The sequence below is a fragment of the Sphaerodactylus townsendi genome, linkage group LG04, assembly GCF_021028975.2.
Source record: "Sphaerodactylus townsendi isolate TG3544 linkage group LG04, MPM_Stown_v2.3, whole genome shotgun sequence".
In the NCBI taxonomy this organism is placed as follows: domain Eukaryota; kingdom Metazoa; phylum Chordata; class Lepidosauria; order Squamata; family Sphaerodactylidae; genus Sphaerodactylus; species Sphaerodactylus townsendi.
In genome coordinates, this window is record NC_059428.1 from 74742441 (window position 1) to 74761440 (window position 19000).

The window sequence follows — 19000 nt, forward strand, 5'->3', positions numbered from 1 at the left end:
GTCTGTGTAGTCACCAAAACAGTTTCAGTGCAGTGTTAAGCACTCATTAATGATGAAGGGGTTTTTCATCCTGAGGAGTGCCTTTTATAGCAAAAAATTGCTACAGTGTGCCTTTTTGAACAAGGCAACTTTCAGTTTATTTTAAAGTGAGGCTTTTCTGTCTTTCAAACACTGTTGTGGTTGGTTGCCCTTTCTCTTTCCCAAGGAGAGAGAGAGAAATAAACTTATGTGTGCAGCTTCTATTACATTGCCTTTGCTGTCAGGGTAGCTCGTATGTGCAGCTTTTTGGACTCCACAAAGCAGTGAGGAGCTTGTTGTATACAGCCTATGATAGAGCAAGATGGAACCATATTGTGTTTATATAAATGCCAGTACCAAAGAAATTGAAACGCAGGTACATGAATTACAGCAGATCATTAAACGCACACAGGTAATTCTGCAAGGACTATATTGGGAAATCATTTACTTTGTAACATGGATGAATGGGTTATCCTCTTCAGCTAAGAAGGCGCTAACAGGAGTTGCTTTTTCAGTTTTTGTGATAATATCCATATTTATATTTATTCTGGAGTGCCTATGTTGTTGCAAATTATGTGCCTAAGAAAGCACTAAGGCAATGATCAAAAGATAGAAGAGGCTGTTTTAAGTACCTCTAAGTATCATATAAATAAAGGAAAAAAGTTTTTTTAACCCATATCCTATTTAGGTAAAAGATTAAAGTATGCTTGTCACCAGTATTAATGTTTTGCATGCAATTACGTATGCCGGAAAAACAGTTTAATCTGAGACAAGCAACTTAATGGGTTTCTTGGAAAGTTTTAAAAAGATTGTCTCAAGGGTCTTGAAAGAGGAAGTGGACAATGATATTTGATTGGTTTTCATTTGGTGCAGTATTTTCTTAATGATTTTTTATTAAGATTTTTTTAAAGACAAACAGACAACAAGCAATAACAAATCACATTACAGACGGGAAGGGAAGGCTCCTGACATCCTTTATGCCAAACACAAACACAATTTAATTTTTTCCACTTGTCTAGTTTAGGCTGACCAGACGTCCCGCTTTTGGCGGGACAGTCCCACCTTCAAACAATTTGTCCCACATCCTGCGGGTTATTTTAATTATCCCGATTTTTGGAAGGCTGCCGCACTGCCTTCTGGGGCACAAGGCAGTGCGGCAGCCTCCCGCGCACGCGGCCGCAGGAGCACGACCTTCTGGGGCACTGCCGTTTCCCGCCCTGTGACAGGGCAGGAAACGGCAGCACCCCAGAAAGGCAGTCTTATCCCTCTTGCAGATTGCACTACGCTGAGCTTACATGCTCCCTACCTACCTGTCTCGGTAGTTCACAAAGGTGCACCATCTAGAGAATCCTGCCTGTAGATCCCTAGTTACAACTATAGAATTTATCCATTATTATTACTAATAAAATTCATTATTTTCTCTGTTGTGTCCTTTTTTGTTCTTGTGTTCTTTAAATCCACAGACCATCAGTTCATTTTTTCTGTTTTTGCACAAAAAGTCTATCAGGGGGTCTTGGGTTATCAATACATTTAGCTAAGTTCTTTTCTCTAAACAAAGAAGTGAACCTACCCATTTCCATTAATTTCAATATCTTCACAAACCATTTTTCTGTTGAAGGTGTTCGTGAAGTTTTCCATTTTTCCACCTTTAATATTCTTGCTGCTACTGTCATATATAAAAACACAGTTTCATTTTTTCCAGTTGTTCCTATGACCCAAAAGAAAATTCTCTGATTTCATTTGTATATTAGGCGTTAAAATTTAATGGATTGTTGAGTGTATTTGTATCCAATTTTTTTAGCTTTAGACTGTAAACACTTTGTCACAGTTTTGTGGATAATTTAAGACACCTGCTAGAGAAAGAAGTGCTGTGCTATTGAAGAGTCTTTCTTTCTTTCTTTCTTTCTTTCTTTCTTTCTTTCTTTCTTTCTTTCTTTCTTTCTTTCTTTCTTTCTTTCTTTCTTTCTTTCTTTCAAGTTTATTTGACCATGATCATCACCAGGAAAAAAAAATCTAAAGACATAAATCAGTTACATCTGAGACAATGAAAAAATATTTTGATAAACTAACAAATAAATGGGAGGTATTTGAAGAGGAAACTTAATGGACCAAATGTTCCTAAATATGAAAAGAGATGTCAGAAGATGTTAAGAAACTGGAAAATTCTATAAAGCAAAGATTAGAGAAAATGACAAAGTTGAAAGCCCTGAAGAGAATCTTTTAGTAGATATCTTTAAAAGAAAGGGACAATTTAGCTTTTTGGGAATTGAGAAAGACTTTTATTTGAGATCCAGGGCTGTTCTTAAGACTTCAGATGAGAATATAATACAAATGATTTTAATTGCTCTGGTAGAATTTCTGGGGGTGGTAGAGAAAGATGAAGTTGATAAAGTCCACAGATTAAATTCCAGATACGCTGCAATGAGGAATATTTAGTAGACCTCAAGCTGAACACGAGTCAGCAGTGTGATGCAGCTGCCAAGAAAGCCAATGCAATTTTGGGCTGCATCTATAGGCGTATAGTCTAGATCAAGGGAAGCTACAGTACCCTTCTATTCTGCATTGATCAAACCTTACCTGGGATACTGTATCCAGTTCTAGGCACCACAATTCAAGAGGGATATTGATAAGCTGAAATGGGTCCAGAGGAAGACCAGCCTAAATGGGTAAAATTTAGAAAGCGGATCCTGGATTCCATGCCCTCTACGCAGGAGGAGGCTTAAAGGGAGCTAGTTAATGTTTGAATTCGGACGGAAGAGAGCGGTTATGTGGAGCACGATATAATAGTGGCATGATTTAGAATTTTTTTCTATGAGGGATGTCATGTTGAAGATGGAGGGAGATTTTTTTCTACCGCTCCAGAGACTAGGGCAAGAAGTAATGAATTCAAGATGCAGGGAAAGAGATTCCACTTAAACATTACGGAGAACTTCCTGACCGTAAGTGCTGTTTGACAGTGGAATACGCTGCCTTGGAGAGTGGTGGAGTCTTCTTCTTTAGAAGTTTTTAAACAGAGGCTGGATGACTATCTGTCAAGTGTGCTTTAATGATGTATTCCTGCATGACAGGGTGTTGGACTTGATGACCCTTGGGATCTCGTCTCTATGATTCTCTATGATTAAGTGGTATACTGGTTCAGTTTGTAAGAAAGAGGAGGAGAGATCTTGCCCTACAATAGCATATAAATACTAAATTGAAAATTGATAAAGTAGACATAACTGTTTTGAAAGCAATTCTAATCCTGCACAGATGAAAATAATATGCCTTCCTAACTGAAAACTTTAAGAGGACAGACTTGAGAATGGTTGTGGTGGGTTTTCCGGGCTGTGTGGCTGTGGTCTGGTGGATCTTGTTACTAACATTTCACCTGCATCTGTGGCTGGCATCTTCAGAGGTGTATCACAGAGGAAAGTCTGTTACGTTAGGAACAAGATCCATCAGACCACGGCCACACAGGCCGGAAAACCCACCACAACCAGTTGAATCCGGCCATGAAAGCCTTTGACAAGACTTGAGAATGGTTGGGATGCAACTAAAATTGATATGAGAGTTTACCTAATACAATACATTTGTGAGCTTAAGAAAAAGAGACAAGAGAAAAAGCAGAATGTTTTAGAGGAAATCAAGAGGATGAACTGGAAAAAAACCCCATCCAAGCCATTAGAGCAGGGGTCCCCAAACTACGGCCCGGGGGCCAAATGTGGCCCCCTGAAGGCATTTATCTGGCCCCCCAGGCATGGTGGCGATGGCTCCATTCATGTGCAGTGGGGGCTCGAGGGAGAGGAGGAACCGGCCCCAACGGCTGTTAATTGCAGTTACATGATGGCACCCCCAAATCTCCATGAATTTTCTGACCCAGAGTTGGAAACCTTACATGTGGCAATGCCTGCTCCGCCCTTCCCTCTCAACTACTCCATGTGTTGCTCTCAGGCTTTCTGTTCTGCCTCACTCTCATTGGCATCAGCCAGTAGGCTGCAGCGAACCGCTTGCTGGCTGCCTAGGGAGAAAAAAGAACCCAGGAAGATACCTGATCCTGGGTTAGATGGAATGTTTCATTTGGGAAAAGTTCTGCTTTTTTTTTTTTTACAGGGGAAGGTATTCCACAGCCTCCTCAACAATATTTGGAGCCCACCCTGTACTTGACATACTTTGGTCACTGTTCTAAAAATAGACCATGACAGAAAGGCTGAAAGGTGAAATCAAACATTTTACAATCATTTGTGCATAGGAATTTGTTCATAGTTTTTTTTAGTCCGGCCCTCCAACAGTCTGAGGGACAGTGAACTGGCCCCCTGTTTAAAAAGTTTGGGGACCCCTGCATTAGAGGATTAGGCAACAAATAAGAATTTCACAACAACACATATCTGTTAACAATATGAGAAATGGGAACCAAATTGAAATATGCAAAGCAAAGACTGTTGAATTTCCAAACAAACCAGGAAAATTGTTAGCATATATATATTGAGATAAGAGAAAAAAAATGATATTGAAATTACAAGGGGACAATATCTTAATGGACAATGTGTTGATTTAAAAAATTGTAATTACTAGATTAACTTTTGTAAGGGACAAGAGAATCTGTTAGTTAAAATAGTAGAACATCTTAGAAAAGAAAACTTACCTAAGTTTACAGAAGAGCAGAAGCATATTATGAATGGTATTATAACATTAAAAGAAATGTTTGGAGCTATATAAAAAAAATCAAGCTTGGGTTCAGATGGCTTATTGGGTTTGTATTATACACATTTTGAAAATGAAATTTTACTACCTTTACAAAATACAATCACCTCTATCTTGCAAGGAGGAAAGATGCCAGAGTTGTGGGAAAAGGCCAATATAACATTAATACTTAAAGAAGAGAAATACTTAACTTTGACAAGAAATTATAGACCAGTATCATTACTGAATAATGACTATAAATTGTTTATTACAGTTTTAGCTGGCAGACTGAAAATAATGTTAGAAAAAGTTATTCATGAAGATGACTGTAGATTTTTACCTACAGGCAGTTAGTTAAAGGACAAACAACTATACTGGATATTCAGGAATATTTAAAGAAAAATAATTAAAAGCAAGCCATGTGATTTTTTCTATAAGCAGAGAAAGGTGGTCTTTTTGTTTAAGGTTTTGAAATATATGAATTTTGGAGAGAATTTATAAAATGGGTGAAAATGACTTATATGTTGCAATCAGCCCAAATAATTGTTAATGCAGATTTAATAAAACCATATGAGATACAGAAAGGACCATGACAAGGTTTCCCGCCATCTCTTCTCCTATTTATATTAGTTCTGGAAGTGCTGAAAGAGACATGAGGCTTGATGAGACGATTTGGGGTATAAAAATTAAGTAATCATAAATGAAGAGTCTTTGTTGATGATTTGCTGGTGGTTTTAAAAGAACCTTTAAATGGAACTACATTTGTCATTCTGAAACTGAAAGAATTTAGTGCACTAGTAATTAATTAATTACTAAATTAAAATCAATAAACAGAAAACAAAGGTTTTAGCAAAATATGAAATACAAGATCAAATAGAACTGATGTGTAAAATGGGCTTGCTGGCAGGGACTGATGGGAATTGTAGTCCATGAACATCTGGAGAGCCGCAGGTTGCAGACACCTGGGCTGGAGTCTTTAGTTTGACCATTCATATCCCCAGAATACACAACCCATGACATCACCATCAGTTGACTTTGCAGTGGTTACAGATGCTTCAATCCATATCACAAATTATGGAATGGTGATTCTTGATGTAAACATGTTTTCCAAAATTGATTTGACTGATGTTAAAGAAATGTTGTTGGATCCATACTGAACTGTCAACTGTCTGCTTAGTGACCTTGGGCAAGTCACAGCTCTTCGGAGCTCTCTCAGCCCCACCCACCTCACGGGGTGTTGGGGGGGAGAGAAAGGAGATTGTAAGCCCCTTTGAGTCTCCTTACAGGAGAGAAAGGAGGGATATAAATCCAAACTCTTTTTCAATTTCCACCAGTTCTCCTTTCCTGTAGCAGTTCCCTTCTTCAGGATCCTCTAATTCCCAGGAGCAGCATTCAGTGGAGGTCAGTGGGTTTCACTAGGAGAGGGAAAGCAGAAAAGTTCTGTTCTGCTGATGGAACTTTAATCTGGATCCAGCCTATGAATTCGTGTTGACATCTCCAGGTTAAAAAGAAACATGTGAACTGGTCCTTGATTCATGCAATATAAAAGACAAATGTGAAATACCAATACTAGTAGACAGATCTAATGGCCCAGACATATGCCCTGTATAAAAACAGCAATATCCTAAATTTTGAAGAAGTGTGGAGCAGTCCTAATTGATAAAGATTGAAAAAGTGGACTTGAGGCCTTCTTCTATACTAGTTGCACAGACAACTGGAATCCTGTTAACTATTGTCTGTATAACTGTTGGCTGTAGTGTTTAGAACAGTATTATGAGGCTCTTAAGACTATCTCATGGTCTCCTTCCGCACACGCAGAATAATGCGTTTTTAAGCCACTTTCACAACTGTTTGCAAGTGGATTTTGTTATTCCGCACAGCTTCAAAGAGCCCTGAAAGCAGTTTGAAAGTGCATTATTCTGCATGTGCAGAAGGAGCCATAGTATAGGATGATTATTTTCTGTAATGATTATTATTTGCTGTAATTTTATTATGATTTTATATAGTTTGTATAGTATTTTAATTTACTCCTTTAGAGTATTTTAACACATCAAGGATGTGCTCAGTGAAAAGCAAATTGCTTTGATTTTTGTTTTTTGTAAATAAGAAATTGGCTTGTGGAAATGTGGGGTGACAGGGTGAATTGTGGAGATCTATTAAATCCAAATCCAAAAAATACTGGGGGAAATGGTGCACACCCCTAGTTTTACCTCCTGCTGACACTTTCATTCAAAAATCCTCCAGGACTGAAATTTTTCAGCTGATTTTCTGTTTTAATCAGAAATGTGAAACCATCTCCACATTCTAGGGAATGCAGCATTCTTCCGCCTTTAGAAATGCAGACTTACAAGTAAATAGAACTCTGTTCTTATTAATACAACATGTGGTTATTCATTGGCAGAAATGTAACATTTTAAAGTACATTGAGTACATTCCTTTTGTCTGGATGATTTCTAATTAAATTCAAAACAAATATAGCAGTGACAGCATCTTATTAACTCACTGCTTTCTCACTGTTTTCAACGAAAGTTTTAAAAACAATTAGGTGATTATAATGGAAATCCAGTAATATGTTTGTTCCCCCTTATAGGCCACACTGGGTCTAGTCCCAAAACTCCACCACATGAGCTCACCAACACAAAGTATCGTTTTTAAATCGTCAGGAAGCTTGTGCAATGAATGTGTTCCTGTTTAGTTGTTTTTTGAATGATGATGCATTATTTTGATAAAATGGTAGAGTGATATTTTTGGAAATGTGTGGAATTGGTTTTACCAGCCAGATATCTCAATTTTGTGAACTCCTTCAAATTATCTAAAGAAAGCATCCTTTAAAGGATTCTTCAGTTCCTCTGTCTTACTGTAATAGTAACATGCTATTACTATGCAACCAGAATTGCAGGTGTATTCTACTAGGTGTTTGATGAAGGGAGGGGCTGTGTCTTAGTGGAAGAGTCTCTGTTTTGCTGAAGAAGTTCCCAGGTTCAATCCCTGGCATTTATAAATGGTAAAGAGGACCAAGTAGTAGGTGATTTGAAAGACTTGTACCTGAAACCCTAATGATCTTGAGGAACTTGAGATAGAGAAGAAAGAACTAGTTGCTCAGATTTGCTTGATATTTGGGCAGCGGAATAATAAAACTGCAAGTGATTGCACATGTAGTTCTGGCTTGCAGATGTGTGTCTTTTCTCTGCATCTTAGTCTCTTTAGAATCAAAGCAACTGAAAACATTACTAAAGAGCAGATAACATTGCATGTTTAAGCTCGTTTAAAGAATAGATTCCTTTCTTATAGCCCTCTTTTGCACGCCACATCATGTTCTTGATTCAATATATATCCTTCAATCCCTCAATATTTAAAAGGCAAGATGAATGTTGTCAAATGCAAGGTATCATCACAATGAGAGATACATTTGTGTCGTGCTTTTTAAAAGACTTTTTTAGATCTTTCTTTTCCTTGTCACATTTTTGTACCATTTTAGATGATATGCTGGATCTCCTTGGTCACAACTTTCCTGCCCTTTCCCTTTTGATAGATGATATACTTTGTGGATATCTACCTTGAGAGGTAGATTCATATGCATGATGTTCATGTGAGGAAGAGGTAGTATATCTAGAGATAGTATACTTCTACAGTCATCACAAACAGGATTAGATTTAATGGATGATAATTCTGAAGGATTCATCATACATTCCCATTCCCTCAAAAGTATTAACAGCCAGGATAGCTATCTTAAGCCAAGCTTTCTTTCATCTGAGAAGTTCTTTTGTCACCCAAATATTCAGAAAAACACAGGAGAAGAAAACTGCCTTAATGTGACCTGGCAAAATGAAAGACAGGACAAGCTTGTTGAGTGAGATCTCTTTGACAAGGTTCCCTGGAGAATGTAGAGACCCCATTATGTGTTATTTTATCAATCAACAGTGGACAAGATGGGAGAGGGTTACTGTGAGCACTGGTTGTTGTTTTTTAAAGGCCATTGTTTTTGTGGTAGTCTTGCTTGGTTTCATAATAGATCATCTTAACATGTATGCTGTGGCTGTAAAAGGGAGACCTCAGCTTTCCAGGAGCTGCACAGCAGAAAGTAATTTGATAGCTTTAGTCTTGTGTGAAGTGTGTATACTAGAAAAATTTAGATTCACTTTTATGTGTTTTTGTTCCACATCCATTCCCTGTCTAGCCATTGATAGGGGCTCCCTCTCCTTCTTCCTTTCTCCTTTATAACATCATGGAGATCCTGCCACTCCTTCCCCTCTGGGGTTTAGTGGGAATTGATAGCAGGCGCCATCCTGAGTTAATTTATGCTGCATTTTAAATGGGGTAGGGTTTATTTTTACTAGAGCCGTTTTAATCTATATTTATTGTATTTAATCTGATATTGTGCTCTACTTATGTTGTCCACCGCCCTGAGCCCACTTGAGGGAGGGAAGTAGGTTTTATAAACCCAATTAATAATAATAATAATAATAATAATAATAATAATAATAATAATAATAATGTAAATATTCTGCCTTCAGTAAACATCTCTGTTGGTTCAATATAACTATTACACATTGCTATGTAATAAAAGGGAAAAGATGTCAGATGGCTGGTGAATTTTGGATGCCTCATATCTGTTGCTTTCCCTAAATTTTCTCATGAACCCTGATACTCTGGAATTTTGAAGAGATTGAAAAGAAGGGCCCAAATGGTAAGGCCTAAGAAGAGCTTCCTTGCTGTCCCAAGCAGAGATTTTAAATTTAAAGGGGAAAAAGACAAAACTTGTGGCCCTCCAGATGTTCATGAACTACAATTCCCATCGGTCCCTCCCAACATGAGCATTGGCTATACTGGCAAGGGCTGATGGGAATTGTAGTTCATGAATACATGGAGGCCAGCGAGTTTGGCACCTGTGGAGTAGAGCTTTAAATTCTATCAAGTTGTTGCTCCTGACTGAGAACTGCAGCATCCTTTTCACAATCATATGCATAGATCTCCAGCAGCCAGAACTCAGGTTTTATGTACACATCAAGTAAGTATGATTTCATCTGTTCTGAAGACAAGCATGATTATCCTTGGAATATTCAACATAGAGTACAATTGCAAGTAAGGTCTATTAACCACAGTAAAATCCAATTCATCACCCATTATCAAAGTTTCTTGAAAATGACTGCCATGGCGTAATAATTGTTTTAATGAAATTATATCTGATTTTAGCTTTGGCAATGCAAAGTTCGCAATTTCATTAAATATTAAGACTCAGGCATATTACTTACTTAAATTATATTTTTAATGGCCCGCTGGCCACAAGCAACATCATACTAATATAATCCCCAAAAGAAATTAATCCCTTTTATATTGAATTATCACCCACAAGAACTTAGCTACAAGTCAGATAACTGATAATAGAAACGGAGTTAAACTTTGCAAAGAATAAAATGTATAAAACAAAACTGCCCAAAATATTTCTGCCTCAGATCTTTACAGTGACTACAACAAATAATGTTCCATAGTCTCAATATGGCCATTTCCATTAAGTATTAGTTTGTTATTTTATTAGTATGTATCAAGAAACTGAGTCCCCACATGCAATTACTTGTTCTCTTACACATTGGTTCAGGCTTCAGGCTTTCAACAGAAAAGTTTAAATAGAAAAATAACTGAGCTGTTTCTTGAGATTCAGCAAGTTGTGACCTTTTGCAACTGAGATAGGAACCCAGGTGCTAGGAGGAGGCAGTTTCTGTTCTGACTCTCCTCTAGTCAACAAAGACAAGAACAGTGGAGATGCTTTCCATCCAATTAGCAGATGAAATCATGAGTCTGGATACCTGTGAAAACTGAGAGGGTTTAGCAGCTGAGAAGCCCCCACCAGTTCATCACATGGTTAGTAACAGAGTTACACAGTTAAAGAGGTGTGAGGATGCATACCCCAGGATTTTGTAGTTTTGTGTATTGCTGGCTCATCCTGAGAATCCCTTGGATTGAGGTTCTCAAAAGTATGTTACATAATTCAGTTTTGCCAGTGCCCTAAATTTATATATCAATAGAACTACTGAATGTATAATATTGTCTTATAGTTGTGTAATCATATGAGAAAGAATGTTTATTGTTTTTGTTTCTGAAATCACAGGAAATTTTATTTGCACTAAAATACAAAGACATTGTATTCACTTTGAACAATTTCAATAGAGTTATGATTATAGGATACAAATCTTGTTGATTGCTTTCTTTGCAATCGTAATCATTTTCCTCATACCGGTAGCTTCTGTTCAAAACTTTTTCATATGTCCCTGAGTTGATAGCTGTACACAAATTTAGTTGAAAATCCTTTGTATTTATTTGACCACTTTCCTTTAAGGTTTAACAGCATGCTGGGTACATATTATATTTCAAAAGTCAAGTGTGGGCCAATCTGCAGTTACTTAAATATCTGGATTGGGCCCATCCTCACAAAAAGCAGATCTGCACTTGTTTGCAGAAAACTCTGGAAACTTTTTAAAAATGGAGGATTTAAATCCCTCCCCCCCCCCCAAAAAAAGAAAAGAAAACAATAATGTTGTCTGTGCAGGCACAGACAATGCTGCAACTCTCTCCACCACCCACCCTGCCACCCAGGTAAATAAATTTCAGGCAGTTCTGGGAAGTTGCAGGCAGCTTGGGAAGTTGTCCTTGTGTCAAATCTGCAGATGGCTGGGGGAACCATCCTTGCATCTGCCGAGATGAAGTTATCTCTGACGCCATCCCCACTACCACTGCCAAGATGGAGAAGCCATTCATGCTATAACTTCATGGTTCCGGTCTACTCTAATATCATTGATGAAGTCAGATATAAATGTGCCATATGATGATTAACTTCTGTTTCTTTTTTTTATAAAAATTGCAAGGTTCTGTTAACAATTTCTGACCAGTGGAAAATGTTGATGTGGAATTTATGAACCTTTCCTTAATTCTGCTGAATTTAGGCTATAAAACATCTCTCCGCTAATATCATAGGATCCAGATTCATCGGATTCAGAAGAGAGTAGTAGTGGTGGTGAAGATGAAGACTCTGATGAAAAAGAAACAGACAAGGAAGAGGTGGAAGAAGATGCAGCAGAATTTTATGATCAAGCATCCAGAAGTGAGGGACAGAGCAGAAAATCACCTGACAGCACAGAAAGGAATCAAGCGACTGTGGAAACCATAAAGGTAAGTCATTTATTCTCAGTAAGTGCTTCTTAAGAATCAGAGGTGACTATCCTTTTATCCAGTCACTGGTTGTCACATCCCAGAATTAAGCAGCAGCTTTGTAGGTCTGTGATCCAAATAAAACCTTATAGATGAATTTTTGGGATATAAAGTAAACTGTGCCACTAGAATCTCTCAATTTTAATTTGCTGAAACATATTTTGAAATATATTTTCAGCCTTTCAGACAATATTATTTTGCTGTAGCAGTGACAAATGGTGGTGTTACTGTTTTGAAGATTTGAACTTAAGTCATTCTAATTATTTAAAAACAAGATTGGACATTTAATTTTCTTTGAACAAGTTAAAATATTTTCTATAAAAAATAGGGTTGGATTCAGCCCCAAATGTTCACTTTTGCTACAGCTCTTGTGCAAGTGGTAATGCAAGAAAAAACATGGTTGCTGTTTGTGCTAAGTCAGATGTATTGCATCCCTACCTGCATTTCCACTTGTGTTCAGTCCGTTTCTGGGCACTGTAATATATATGGAGAAAAGCAGTGGGTGTTGCAAAAGATCTTCTTAAAGCAGAACTGTCCATTATGTTTCTGTTTGTGCATTCTTGGATGTAAGCCACTGATGTGCCACAATGAAACATTTATGTCTTCATGAATTTGATAAGGTTACACTTTCTTGTATATTTGATTTGTAGAAAGAAATGGCCACTCCAGAAGGAGAAATAACTCAGCAAGGTGGGAACAATTATGCTAATTTACCTTTTGACTTTTAACTAACTCATCTTTGTTTTATGAAATACTAAATAGCTAGATGGGTTTCCTTTCAACAAATATCAGACAGCTCTTTCTGGATCCGAAACTGTTCTAAACCACAGGTATCTGGGCTTGTGCAGCTCCACCTCAGCTTGTATGATACAGCTCGACATCATGGTATCTGATAGGGTCTGTGGGCAATTGTTTCACGCAACCACTTTGTAATGCACTTCTTGAGTTCCTCTTTTTTTTTTCTTTCAACTGTGGGATGTATCTTCTTTGCTTTGCTTCAGTGGCATAAATGTTAAAGTGAAATTGTATTTTGGCAGCATTAATGTTGAAAAAACCTAGGCAGAAGGTCCCAGGTTCAACTCTCAGCATCTCCTTTTAAAATGAAAGAGTCCTGAGACCCTGAAAGGCCAGTGAGAGTAGACATTACTGACGATGATAGACTCATGATTGGACTCGGTATAACAGAGCTTTAGGGTTTGTGTTAAAGTCTTGATTATATTGGTCTGATGCCCTTAATTTTACATTGAATGCAGAAAAAAATGACATGCCCCTCTGCCCTTGCCACGTTGTCATTGTGGTCTGCTTTGCATCAGAAAAAGAATTGATCACTGCCAATTTTAAATTAGAACGAGAAGCAAAACACTGTTAAAGTCAACTATATTAACTGCCTAGAATTGCAGCCAGTTGCAGGAAGCTTTGTTCTACTTGTTATTCAAACTGTTTCTAAGAATGAAAGAAATAAGAGAATTTGAGAAGCAGATTTTTAAAACCATGAAGACAAACTGTGGACTTTACTATTAGTAGATGTGGTGATGAGTATGAGCAGAGATGCATGGAAAATAAGTTCATCAGTGGCTGCTAGTCAAGACGTTCTGAGTCAGCAACCTTCTGAATACCAGGGCTAGGAAGCAGCATTGGCCCCTGTGCTGTTTTTTGGTTCTCCGTGGCAGCTGTTTGTCAGCTGTGTGAAGCTGATGTTGGACCAGATGCATCACTAATCCTATCCAGTAGGGCTGTTATGTTCCGTGTGCTTGATATATGTTCTGTTCTATAAAGAATATTAAGATTTATTATGTTGGAAGCATTGCATGACTAGCAGGCAGAATACAAGGGGCTATACACAAAATCAGTGATTACCCAATAAAATCATTGGGTAAGTCTGTATTGCTTTCACATATGGTATGTTCTTTTAGTTCATCTGACCCCTGCTATATGCCAACTTTGTTCTCTTTGCCATCTGGAGGTGCTCCAACTAATGCAGAATAAAGTTATTTTCTATTATACAAAGAGCTCAGAAACCTTGCCCCCAGAGGGAGGGATGATTGCCATGTTAACAAACACACAACTTATTGAAATATACATAGACACTTTATTTGTGGTAATAAAATTGGCCATAGCCATAGCGTTTATTGGCAGAAAGACAGAAGAGCGTGGCGCAGCATGGGGGTCTGATCCAGCGGCTGGGCAGCCAGGCAGGCTGACCCAAAGCAGCTTTCCTCAAACCCGCTGTTTGTGGAAAATGAACTCACCCTTGAGTTAAACGGAGGGCAGCAATGAAGGGGGGAATTCCAGACGGGCGGAGGGCCGCATTCTGAAGCATTCCCCATTTGCTGAGGGGAGGCACAAGCTGTCTCAACCCAAGCAGGGCTGCCAGACCCCAGGCTTGCTCCACCCCAACCTCATATGGAGGTTCCCAAAGGGGGCAAGCAAGCAGCTTCCCCAGGCAAGATCAGTCCCCCATGCGCAAATCGACAGTGGCTATGACAAGGAGAAAGCAAGAACAATAGCCTCTGTACCCCTGAAAAGAAAGGGGAGAGGTGGGTGGGACGATCTCAGCGGCGGGGCGAAAGAGGGGCCGCACGTGGCCTGTCCCTTGCTTAAAAGGGGAAGAGGCGGTCTGGGCGGCTGACGCCAAGGCCCTGCAACCTGGCGTCACCCCCCAGCCAATCAGCAAGCGAGGCCATGCTGGCCTCATCACTGAAGGACGGGCCCGCCCCGGCCAGAAGAGGCAGAGGAACGTGATGCTGCCCCCCTCCCCTGGCGGCAAATGGCAGCTGCAGTAAGTCACGTGCCGCCTCCTTACTGAGCAGGTTCTGCCTTCTAATGCCTCTAAAATGGCTAAGCCAAGCACTTGACATAGTCATCATTATTTAAATCCATTCTTCCATCAGAAGCATCTAAAGCCCAATTTAAAAAACAACAACTTAAAATAGTTATGTGCTAAATAACACTAACATTTTTTAAATCTGACTCTGTAATTTCAGTGTAACCCAATATCCCTCGGGCTTTATTATTGTATCTTTGTGGTTGTGTTTTAAATACTTTAAAACATATCTTCTAATGTATCATGTTGTTTTTAGAGGGTGAGAATGCAGAGGTTTGTGCCATGAACAGTTCTTCAGGAGCAGTTACAGACAATAAAGCTGACAGCACATATGAAAGACTACTGGGGAAGAGGAAAACGGTACAATAAAAAAATCATGTATAACTTGACAACAGAAAATGAGAAAACTATTATTAGTATCTGACACACCTAGGATCATGTAAAGAACTTTCCTTCAAAGGTTTCCCACATCTTTCTTTCTAAATTTTAGTTCATGAAGAAATTCCCATTCTGCATTTTTGGTTAATTAATGCTAAAGTATGGAAATCTGTCCTTGTATAAATGTCATCTCCATAATGACAAAAATAAGACTCTACAGTCGTTCTCTGAATGAATGATGCAAGAAGTTATTTTGTAGATTTTAAAATTGGAGCTGAGTCCTATCTTTTTCATATGGCTGCCTTCACTTTTCTAAAAACAACTGACCTATCATGCTTATAGCCCAAGGGTAGGGAACCTGCGGCTCAAGAGCCGCATGCGGCTCTTCTGCCCTTGCACTGTGGCTCCACGAGCTGAGCCGCTGGCCCCATCCTTGCCCGTCCTACAGGCAGCAGGGCGGGCGCACCAACTGCCCACGGTCGGCTAGGCCGCGCTGCGGGCTTCCCCTCTCGCCCGCCCTGTTGGAGCAGGGCGGGCGTTTTCCCGGCGGCCGGCAAGGCCGAGCCGCCGGCTTCATCCTTGCCTGCCCTGCAGGCAGCAGGGCGGGCGCATCCATGCGCTTCTCAGAATGAGCGGAGTAAAAGGTTAAAAACCCCCCCTATATATATAGTGTTATCTTTATTTTAAATGTCAAAAATTATTTGCGGCTCCAAGTGTTTTCTTTTCCCATGGAAAACGGGTCCAAACGGCTCTTTGAGTGTTAAAGGTTCCCTACCCCTGTTATAGCCCCATTCAATCCGGGGGGGGGGCGGCTTTTGGGAGTAGTGTGGCCCTGCACTAGGACAGATGCTCCATTGGCCACCCATCCCTCAGCCTCACGTTGCAAAACCCAGAAGTCTAGGTTGCGGTGGGCCTGCACTGATATCCTGATGGGGGGCAGGCAAGGACATTCCTGGCATTGGCTCCATCCCAGGGTTTAGGGCTGGGAGTGCTGTGTCCTGGCCCTTGGACTTATACCACCCTTTTGTTCGCACATTTGAACATAGTTGGATGTTCCAAAACCTGGCAAAAAAAATGCAAAAGGGGAACAAATGGTTTCCTCTATACAAATGCTTTTTAGAATTAAAGCGGTATGGTTTTGACTACAGTGAAAATAAATAGGTTTTTAAAATCCTTTGGCTATGCTGAAATTTTTTTAAAAACCCAAATTATGGTTCCTATGTGTGCTTTGGATCTGTTTTCAATGTGTCTATACTAAATAATTCTATAGGAAGCTTCCATTGTGGGTTACTTAACCCAATATTACTTCTAAGAATCTAGATGCTAGTTTGTAAAATTGCTGGGATTTCTTCCATGTTGAATACAGCACTCTGCTGCCAAGATGATGCTGCAGGTTATAGGATTACACTTGAATAAAAATCCATGTGAATTGCAGGGAGGTAGGGGAACTAAGCAGCCAAAGGAAATTTGTGTGCCAGTGTAAGCACTGCTGACAGAGGATGAGGGCAGTTTCTTCCACCACCACCACTCCTCACTGCAGCCCAGGTATGAGTGAACAGGAACTAGGGAAAACATAACGTGTAGTTTGGCTCTTAAGAGCACTACAGTGGGAATGTGGAATGATCCAAATTGCAAATATCCTTGCACATATGATTCATAGTGCAACTCAGCATTGTTAGACTCTTTGCTGCATTCTTGTAAAACAGTGTCTTCAAACATTCAGAAATAACACATGATACAGCTCTTTCTAGAATATATGACTTCAGAGAGAAATCAAAATTCTCTTCGGTATATTTAAAAAAAACCACCTTAGAGCCTCTTGAAGCATGCCTGGAAGGCGCTTCAGTGTCTTTGACATGTTGAAGGAGCTTTTGCTCAATTCTGTTTTTCGCTGTCACCTTCCTGTGAACTGAAATAGTGATGTCTGGGAAGGGTTGTACTACAATAATGCAAATTTGAATTGTTCCTTGTCCATTAGAAACTCAGGCCCTTTCCGCACGGGCGGTTAATGGCGCCCTGGGGACGGCAAAAACGCCGTCCCCAGGGAGCCATTCGCACAGGGGGCGCAGCGGCTTTGCAGCCGCGCCACCCAACCGGCGCGAAGCTGCCATTTTCCGACCTTGCTTGGGGAGCGAGGTTTCTGGAAAACGGCAGCTTGGAGCCGCTGCCGTGCAAACGGCAGCGGCTCCAAGGTGCCCTCCCCCCTCCCCCCTTTACTTGCCTTGTCTCCGGCCGGCCGGCGCATCGCCGAGTCCTGGGGACACGGCCCCCTGCCCTGTGACGCTGGAGCAGTCATGCAAAGCCGGGGGGCGTGTCTCCAGGCCTCAGTGACGCGCTGGACGGCTGGAGACATGCCGGGTCAGCCGGGCGACGGCGCTCTGCGGCGCTGTCGTCCCGGCTGTTTCTGGGACCATTCGTGCGAACGGTCCCAGGGGGGTTGGGTCAGCGTGGGATGCGCCGACCCAACCCCCAACGACGCTGTGCAGAAACGGCCTCAGATAAGAAGTTATAAACATTATCTGACCTGGTTGTGTGATCTAGGATTCCAAAGATTTAAAGATTTTTTTCAGACATTTAAAGTTTCTTTTATACTGCTTTTATTTAGGTAGAATACATTTACAACAGTGTGTTATATGTCAAGTAAGTTTTTCTTCTGAAAGCAGAATAACCTTTGGCTTGAATATCACTGCATTTCTGTGGCTGTAAATGTTTTGCAGTCTATTTGGATGTTGTAAACATCTGGTAGCAATTATTATACAGTTGCACAATCTTTTGTTGTCTGTTTCAATAACTAATTAGGAATGTTTCTCTTTTATCCTACTTCTGTTGACTTCAATCCTAAGCATAGTTATGTTATTTTAATAACTGATCTTCTACACACTAAGAAGTGTCCCCCTAAACTCACTCAATTATGATTCCAAGCAATCAGATATATATGAACTCTTTACATATGTGTAGATAAATATGTGTAATGTTCTTTAGGATATTTCCTTCTAAAGTAATGCATATACACAGACCTCAGTTTTTTCAATATTATGTCTTTGTGTTTTAGTTTTCTCTCTTTAAACTAAAGTCTTTGAGGCAGAAGAATGCACACAGCTGTAATGAAAGCAGCATTGAAAAGCTACCTCAGAGTGAAGAGGAAACTGGAAATCAAGCAGGCCTACCTCACAAAGATAGTCAAGATGAAAACCAAAACCATACTGAGCAAAATCAGAAGGAAATGTCATCCACAAATCAGGGTAGAAAGACATCCTCCACGTGTGTAATACTCTAGTACTGAAGTGTATGAAGTTTGCGTATGTGTGATGACAGAAGTGACTCGTTTTGCAAGGAAAGACTGCAATTTATACTTGAAAACAATAATGTATGTGCATAATGATTATAGTCCCCCCTCTAAAATTAGCATGTTTGTATTAATATACTTTGGCGGATTCCGCATGGGCCAAAAACAGCAGTGTGAAAACGGTGTAAAATGGTTTGAAACACTGTAAAAGGGTTGACACCATTTTCACACTGTTTTCGCACTGCTGTTTTTGGCCCATGCGGAATCCACCTCTGATTGTGGACCAACTCTCTAGTATTTATTTGTCTTCAAAGTTTAGATATTGCAACAATATGCTTATCACAGTCTTACTGAAATGTTGTGGCCTTAATTCTCAGTGTTTTAATAAAAATATATTTTTATATGTCAAAAGCGAAATTAAGCCATTTTATAAGTTTTCCTGAACAACTTTATCTTTTGAATCTATAACTGTAAATATACATTGTAAATACTCTTGGTTCAGCAAGAGAAACAGAGGAATGGTTATTTGAAATGTTTATTCTCTAGCATGTTTGCCTTTCATAAAAGAAGCAATAAAATTAATAAATATTGAAGTGTTTTGTCACTTCAGGAAGAAAAGTTAGCATGGTCTA

At 39.6% G+C, this 19000-nt stretch overlaps 1 protein-coding gene across 1 annotated transcript in view; it reads left to right on the top strand.

The window, feature by feature from the left end:
* RPGR (retinitis pigmentosa GTPase regulator) overlaps positions 1 to 18779 on the top strand; it is a 44573-nt gene extending 25794 nt beyond the window's left edge. The window contains exons 16-19 of the mRNA XM_048494084.1: positions 11647 to 11841; positions 12531 to 12570; positions 14961 to 15064; positions 18135 to 18779. Coding sequence (XP_048350041.1) covers positions 11647 to 11841; positions 12531 to 12570; positions 14961 to 15064; positions 18135 to 18359 — 564 coding nt within the window. The 3' untranslated portion in view covers positions 18360 to 18779. The remainder of the gene's footprint in view (positions 1 to 11646; positions 11842 to 12530; positions 12571 to 14960; positions 15065 to 18134) is intronic.
* Positions 18780 to 19000: the final 221 nt, after the last annotated feature.